The sequence below is a fragment of the Condylura cristata genome, unplaced genomic scaffold, assembly GCF_000260355.1.
Source record: "Condylura cristata isolate star-nosed mole 26May11 unplaced genomic scaffold, ConCri1.0 scaffold00001, whole genome shotgun sequence".
NCBI classification, from domain to species: Eukaryota; Metazoa; Chordata; class Mammalia; order Eulipotyphla; family Talpidae; genus Condylura; species Condylura cristata.
Window position 1 is genome coordinate 4,735,787 of NW_004567102.1, and position 8,428 is coordinate 4,744,214.

An 8,428-nucleotide genomic window follows, 5' to 3' on the forward strand; every position below is an offset into this window, starting at 1 on the left:
CCATCACCCCGCCCCTTCGCACCCCCCAAAGAAGACAGTACCCTCTCCTTCCAACAGGTCCCTTTTTTACCTGCCTCTTTCCCCTCCCGGGAGTAGGAACTTTCAGCCCCGCCTCCTGCTCGCCCAAGCTCCGCCTTACCGGTCTACCTGTGTGCCCTGCCCCTGACGTGACCGTTCGGCTTCAGCGGCCTGCAGGATTTTGGCTCCCGATTGGCCTGTCCAATCAGAGCCTGCGCAGCCCGCCAATGGCAGCGACGCTGGGTCGGGGGGTGCCCACAACCAAGATGGCGTCCCCAGGAGCTGGGAGCGGGTGACCAGCGGCGGGGGAAGCGGCCTGGGTTGGCCCTCCGATTGCCGGGTCCTGGGGGCATCTGTCCAGGTACCCCTTGGCCCGCCTACAAGGCCTTCTCCAGGCCAGAGCAATGGCCTCCGAGAATAGCAAGCAGTTTTGGAAGAGGAACGCCAAGCTGCCGGGGAGGTGAGCCCAGGACTCTGAGAGGAAGGGGGGACTGGACCAAACCCTTCTAGATCCTAAGCCCTAAATCCCGTGGGCCTGGGGCATCACGGATCCCGGAAGACTGGTTTGGGGAACCTGGGCTGGGGAAGCTGCGACTGCCCAGTGGCGGCAGTGCTGCTGTCAGGCAGAGGAGAAGGCAACGAGCTGTGGGAATGGCTGGGTGTGGGAGCAGACCGGTGTCTGGGGGCGGAGGGCTTTGGAAGGGTTGCCCAGCAAGTGGCCGGTTATGGGACAGTGAAGCGGGGTGAGTAGGCAGTATCGGTCGGAGGGGCAGTCCCAGAGCTGTTTTTCACTTTAAATAGATGTCCCTTTGGGGGGGGGGGTCCCTTCATCACGCACAGGTGGTGGTTTGCTCCAGTGTAGCCCCCTTTCCTTGCTTCCGCAGCGCCGCACTTAAGAATCTCTCTCTGACTTCCCAGAAGGTTCTGATGGGAACTTGGGGCCATCTTCGAGGAGAAATTCTCAAGCTCAACATTACTTTGTTTTGAGTTGACCCTTTTCCATTAGGAATTATTACAGGGTGACCCAAGACTCGAGATTATTTCTTGATCATTTTCTAAGGATTTGTATAACTCCTAGTGATCTTGCATTCTTATATTTTTGTGCAAATGCACTAAATTCTTTCATTCTTTGGTTGTTTAATTGGAGAGCAGATCTTTCAAGGTACTTCCCCTTTGCCCCACTTTTTGGTGTTTGTGGAGATGCTTAGCAATTGTACATCCTTCAGTGTGCTGTTAATTTACAGTATCAATTTGTTTTGGGCAGAGTCCTGAAGAGGAATGTATGTTTTCATTCTGAATTTAAGACTTCTGCCAGCCACAGTTTACTTGATGAAGTTCATGTTTGTGTCTCGTATGCTATCTTTCCTGATCTTTATGGGTGTTTTCCTTTTGAAATAACCCTTTGAACTTGTGGTGTGTGTTTGTGTGTGTGTGTGCGCGCTTGCTTGTTTAAGGTGAAGTTCATGCTTGTGTCCCATATGCTATCTTTCCTAATCTTTATGGATCTTTTCCTTCCGAAATAACCCTTTGAATTTGTGGTGTGTGTGTGCTTGTGTGCGCGCGCGCCAAAGAGAAGTGAGGGTCGGTGGTTGCTGTATAGCAATCTGCTTTTACTTAGAATTCCAGACATACAGAGAATAGACTGAGAATCAGCTCTTAATAATATAGTATTAAAATAATGGAAGGGAATACAGAGATAGCTTCAGATTAAAGTGCTGTAAAATTAGTGTTAATATTAATGCTAAAGACTTTTATGTTTTTCGATAAGCACCACTTCCTGCCAACTGATTCCTTTTCCTTCCTGGCTCTATGAACTCTTCAGTCTCTCTAACTGCTTTTCTCTGGGGTTTTCCATAGTGAGATCATTAAATTTTGACATCCTAAAGTTTAAGTCAGAGTCAGTGGAAAAATTGTTAGATCAGGAAGTGGTAGGAGATGGGGCATGGTCTTTTGCTTCTCTCCACTAATGGGTATTGACTATCTTTTATTTTCTATATTTCCTCTGTTGAACTATAGGGACAGTCAATTTTTTTCCAAAGTACTACCTTTAGGAGATAGGAAGAGAGTCTTTTCAGTTTCTTCAAGTTTCTGGATTTTTCATTTTGATGAATGTAGAGTGATAAAACCTTTGAGTTCAGAAAGGTGGATTATTAGACTCTTACTTGTCGGATTAAGGATAAATTATTTACTTAATCCCTCCAGGTCTCAGTTTGCTTATCTGTGAAATGAAGATAAAATATTTTGCTCAGGGTTGCTGTAGGACTAAGTTAATTATCATACTTATAAAGAACCTCGCATATTGTTTATAACACTATAAATATTAGTTATTAGTATTACGGTTATTATTAGAACAAGTAAAGAATGTTTTTCAGATCCTTATCCTAGTACTAGATACTCATTTTCATTGTTTATCTTAAGGTGTTAAAGTGTTACCACAATTCATAATAGTTTCTAGTACTTCCTTTGTTGAAGAGAAATAGTGTTCATTCCTGTGCTTTGAGCAGAGAAGCCCCAGGAGTCCCTGGTTATGGAAAAAATTAAAAATTCTTTTAAATAGAAAGTGCTTTGATTTAAGGAAAATGTTAGGACACCTTCTCAAGAAGAGAATCTACTGCATTTGTATATTTTCTGTTTTAGTGAAGAAAAACATTCTCCTGGGTGGGGAAATGACACAGATGACTGTTTAGGTGCAAGTTAACATAGAAGTGAAACTAATTTATTGTTTCTTACACATTGAAAGATAAAAATTTAAAACTATAGCAGGTTACTTTCAGTTTCTTGATCATGATTCAGCAAGCTTAATGACAACAGATAAATGACATTTTATTTATTTATTTATTTAGTTCCAAATAAGTTAAACTTTTTTTTTTAAATAACAGTGTTACTAAGATGTAATGCATACATCATAGAAATTTACCCTTTAAAGTGAATATTGTCGTGGCATTAAGTACATTTGTTTATTGTATAGGTGGTTTTATGCAACTTCATCACTATTTTCATCACCCCAAAAAGAAACCTCATACCCAATATAGCTCACTCTCCCAACAATGCAACCACTGATTTTCTTTTAATTCTATAGATTTACCTATTCTGGATAGTAAGTATTATTGAATAATGTCATCTGAGGCTTTTGTGACTGACTTTTATTAAGTATAATGTTTTCAAGGCTCATCCATGTTGTAGGATGTATCAGTACTTTGTTCCTTTTCATGGCTAATATTTCTTTGTGTGGATATGCTCATTTTTGTTATCTACTCATTAGTTGATGGACTTTTTTTTTAAACTTTTTTGGCTATTCTGACTAATGCTGCTTATGAACATACAAGTTTTTGTATGGATATATGTATTCCACTCTTTTGACTATCTGTAGGAGTGGAATTTCTGGATCATATGGTAACTTGATAGAACTAAACATCTGTTTAACTTCCCTCTGTTATTCATAAGAGCCCTGTGTACTTAATAAATCACTGGCAGCCCTCCCTGGTGGCACAACAGGTTAAAGCACAGCGCTATGAAGCTCTCCACAGCCTCTTCAGTACCAGTTTGATCCCTGGCCAGGGAGCTGACCCACATGGTGCAGCAGACCTCTCCTGTCTCACTCACCGCTCTCCTCAACAGTGTATTTCGTCGATCTGCCTGTTCTGCGCCCCAATCTGTCTCTGGTGAATCCTTTCACCTCCCCTGCACCTCTGGCCTGTACCCCAGTTCTGTATGCATAAATAAATAAATATTAAAAAAATAATAAATCACTGGCCCTGTGTGAATGCCTGGAAAGATAAGAGGCAGTATGTACCTTTTGGTTAAAAAATGCAGGCTTTGAGAAGCTTACAACTTGTAGATAAATAAATTTTGGAACTCTAATGCACAGCATAGTGATTATATAGTCAACAGCACTATATTATAAACTTCAAAGTTGCAGAGAGACTAGACCTTAATTGTTCTCACCACAAAAAAGAAACCATAATTATATAACTTGATAAAGCCTTTAGCTAATGCTATAGTGGTTATTATATTGCAATATACAAGTCTATCCAGCCAACACATTTTATACCTTAAAAGTTATACAATGTTATATGCCAGTGATACCTCCCAAACAAACAAATATAAAACACAGGCCTAACTACTAAATCCCAGTTCTGTCACTTCTACCTGTATGATACTATGCTTCAGTCTCATCTGTAAAAGGGGGACAGAGTCACTACCCCATAGGGCTGTTCTGAGAATTAAATGAAGTAACGAAGTCACATAGAAGGTCCTCAATAGTTATTATTAAAGTGGTAAGTGTGATTACAGTAGAGACTGTTTTGATTTGTTTCTTCTTGTTCTAGTTTCTGCAATTGAAACTGAGAAGCTTTGATAAATGATGTCTCTGGAGCCCCTGTTGAATCCTGGGCACAAAAATATACTGTTGTTCATTACACAGAGGGTTTATGGAGGCACAAAGAAGCCTGATGCAGGGTAGCTGAGGCTATCAACTATTGATTAGTGACGAGGACTAAGATTCTGAACAGTGGTTCTCAAACTTCTGTTAATCATTTGGGAGCCCTGTTAAAACAGATTGCCAGGCTCTCCTTCCAGAATTCATGATTCATCAGGTCTGAGGTAGGATCTGAGAAGTTGAGCTTCTAACAAGTTCCCGGGTAAGTTTGCTGCTGATAATCAGGAAAACCACTGAGAAAAAAGCCCTGAGTTGAATTGAATGAATCCTAAATTTTGGTGCTGAGGACTTTCCATATGGATCCTGAACAGTTAATGTTATCTCTACTTGATTATCTAATATGCATCTCATAGTTAACATGCCCAAATAGAAATTATCATTTCCTCCTCTGTCCACTCCCAAAGAGCTATTGTTTCCATCTCACTCAGTGGTCCCACCATTCACCAAGTTTCTTAGATCAAAAATCCTCAGGTCTTTGATTTTTCTGTTTCCCTTCCTGCCACATCCAGATTATCAGCAAATCTTGCCAATTCATTCAGATATATTCTGAATCCATTCTTAGCACTTCTACCCCTCCTGCCATAGATCAAACAGAACCCTCTCTTGCCTGGAGACTTTTGCTGTGGCTGCCTAATTGTCTTCTTGCTTCTTTTCCTGTCTTTCTACATACCTCTCTTCACTTGGAATAGATTCAAGATCCAGCATCATCAAAGGCCCTTCATGATTGGAAAGATAGGCCAAGTTAAGGACTTAGATCTTTATCCCAACAGCAGTAACATGCTGGTGGAAGGTCGGTGGGGTTGTGATATATTTGCATTTGTGAAAATATAGTTGTCCTGAGGGAAATGGCTTGGACTAGTGTTTTCAATGGTTAGGGGTAGGACACCCAAGTGGTGTTTTGGGTGGGTTAATTCTGTAGTGGACTGGGATGTTTAACATCCCTGACCCTTGCCCTCTAAATGTTAGGAAGACTTACCAGCTCTTGGGACAAACACCCTTCCAACAATCACACATTTCCAAGCACTCATTTAGTGCCCCCAGAGATCAGTATGAGTATAGTTAAAGGTTACTGACTTTAGAGAGAAATTATGGCTGGCACTAGGGAATGGCAATGGCAAGTGAAGGCCGAGTTTCAGAATACCTCTAGGACCTGGTGGGTCATTGAATTTGAGGAATGAGGGAGGGGGAAGCTCCAGGCAGTGTCATTCCACAGTCTCTTGGCTGAGGGAGGTTAGGTAAGTGGTTTTGTATACTTGGAGAAAAGCCAGGTTTTATGGGAGTGTACTTAAATACTCCATGGCCCGTCTCCTTATCTATGAAATGAGAGACTTGGATTAAGTAAACTCAAGAATTTTGCCAGTTCTTAGGTTGAATGTTAAGTTTAAACTTCCCAACTCCAACTTCTGTCAATGGCTGTTTCTGTTTTGTTCTGTCACTCGTCACTCATACCAGGCAGGATTGATAGGAAAGAGGGGACAGAGTGAAGAGTGTTGAAGGTGGGCTTTCTTATTTTGTGCTTTTGTAAGTACTTTTTTGTTAAAAAACTTGTTGGCCCTGATGAACATTTCTTTCCTGCTTTCCCACAAGCATATGTTACTTTTGTAAACATAAAAATGTAAAAGTAGAACTGGGTGAAAAGACATCCTTGAATGAGATAAGCAAAATACAAATTGTAGAATGTTATAGTGCAGCTCTTAACACCATTAATGGTAAGGAAACTGAGGCCAGAGAGAGGAAGTTATTTTCCCAAAATCACACAGCAAGGTACCAGATATCTGTTTGTTTGTTTTTTTTTTTTTAAAGAACAGCAGATTTCTTGACTGCTACTCCATGTTCTTTCTACTGCTGCTTCCCCTTTCCCTCAGTCTCTGCTAAGATTAAGATGCCCTCTGTCAAAGCATCTCCCCGACTCCAGGGTGGGGACATTTCCCATGAAAAGATTGCTATAAAGAATATGATGACCCTCCCTGGTGGCACAGCAGGTTAAAGCACAGCACTAAGAAGCTTAAGCCATTTCTGCGTGAGTTCGATCTCCGCCTGCCCCGAGGAGATCCACGTGGCCACATGGCGCAGCAGACCTCTCCTGACCTGCCCACTGCTCCCCTCAGCAGTGTACTTCATCAATCTGCCTGTCCTGCTACCCAGTCTGTCTCTGGTGAATCCTCTCACCGCCTGCATCTCTGGTCTGTACCCCATTTCTGTATGAACAAATAAATAAATCTTTAAAAAAAAATAGAAAATGATGGATGGAGTAGAAGAGACCAAAACGAGCCAAGCCTGGCTCACTTTCCACATTCTTATTTCCACTCCTTCTGGCTTACCCCATTTTAAGCAAATGTGTTTCTCGTTAGAGTTGAGGAACTCTTTTCAGCATTAAATGAATGAAGCTGAGAAAAGTGTCTAATCACTCGAACTACTTAGGAGTTCGTACATTTTCCACTAAAACTCTATCATTGGGTCATTTTTCAAGCATTAATGAATCTCATAGACGTAGTATAATGGTTCCAGTAGAATGGTTCCTGCCTGGGCAGGTACTTTACAACCTACTCTTAGCTCAGAAATGTTTTGTTGATAATGTAAATGACTAGGAGATACTAAATGATTACTGAGACAGTATAGATATACAGTTCTGGAAGACTTCCATTCACTGAGTATGAACCTGGATCAGTTGCCAACATGGTTGGCTTTCTGTTGGATAGTTCCATTCCTGTATTTGTTCAGCAGCGCTGTCAGCGCCAAGCCAACACCTGTTGTTTCCTACCAAGGTTTTTTCACAGTTACATCTACGTCAGCCGGCTACACCAATACATCCTGTGGTGTTGATCTTATAAAAGAGAATCATGGAGGGTGCCTGGGATGTTTGCTCTATCTTGACTCAAGCGATAGCTAACTCATCTCAAATTGCTCTCTGCTCTGGGTATGTGGGGTGATTTCTCTGAGACTCATTGTGTTTGCCTCCAGCTTATGGATCTAGGTAAATAAGAGGCAGCTCAAACAGGCCAGGGCTTTACAGAGTGCGACCTAAGTGGTGGTACGTGCCCGCTGGTGGGTGTGGAGGACTGCCAGGTGGTGTGAGCACTGCAGAAAAAGACTGGCACCACTGCTCTGTAGTAGCTGAAAATCTCCTTGGCGCTTCAGCCTCCCTGGTGAGGATGCTGTGTATTATTAACCTACCAGTTTTTCCACTAAACATATGTTACTTTTGTAAAAAGTTGTTGTTGGGTGACAACACATTATTGAGTGAGATAATCAAGATGTAGGACCCTAGTGGGCAGTCTGTTATGTGAAACTTTAAATCATAAACAAAGTTATGTTGTTAATGGAGAGGCAAATATATGTAAAAGTATTTAAAAAAAGTATTGCTTTAAAATTTTTAAAAATAGTTTATTTTTACATCATTTTGTGCCTTTTTTCCATCCTAGTGTTGTAATTCCCATGGGCTTCCCATCGCCAAATCACCCATGTGCCATCACCATAGTCCAGTGCATCGCCCCCCATTTTTTATCGCATTCCCCACTTCACCCCCATAAAATGTGTCTGGTACATAGTTTTTCATTATTATTATTATTTTCTCCCCTGGTACTTTATACTCCTGCTATGAGTGAAACCATCTGGTATTTTTCCTTTTCTTTCTGGCTATTTCACTAAGTATGATCCCTTCCAGTTCCACCCATGTTGCTGCAAAAGGCATGTGTTTATCCTTTTTGATTGCTGAGTAATATTCCATTGTGCATATATAACACATCTTTTTAATCCAGTCATCTACTTTTGGCCATTGGGTTGATTCCATGTCTTTCCTATTGTAAATAAAGCAGTAGTAAACATGGGGTGCAGGTTTCTTTTTAAATCAGTGTTTTTGTGGGTTTTTTTTGGTAACTACCTATGAGTGGGATTGCTGGGTCACATGGGAGCTCCATTTTTAGCAGTTTGAGAAGCCTCCAAACAGCTTTCCATAGTGGTTGTACTAGTTTG

The 8,428-nt window shown here is 41.4% G+C and overlaps 1 protein-coding gene across 2 annotated transcripts in view; it reads left to right on the plus strand.

Moving 5' to 3' along the window:
- Nucleotides 1-279: 279 nt before the first annotated feature.
- Nucleotides 280-8,428, plus strand: part of TBC1D22B (TBC1 domain family, member 22B) — a 70,426-nt gene continuing 62,277 nt past the window's right edge. Inside the window, exon 1 of one of the 2 annotated variants that reach the window (XM_004673437.2) lies at nucleotides 280-478. In XM_004673437.2, the coding sequence (XP_004673494.1) occupies nucleotides 423-478 (56 nt within the window). In that variant the 5' untranslated portion in view covers nucleotides 280-422. The remainder of the gene's footprint in view (nucleotides 479-8,428) is intronic. The other variant, XM_012723397.1, reaches the window with a different exon arrangement.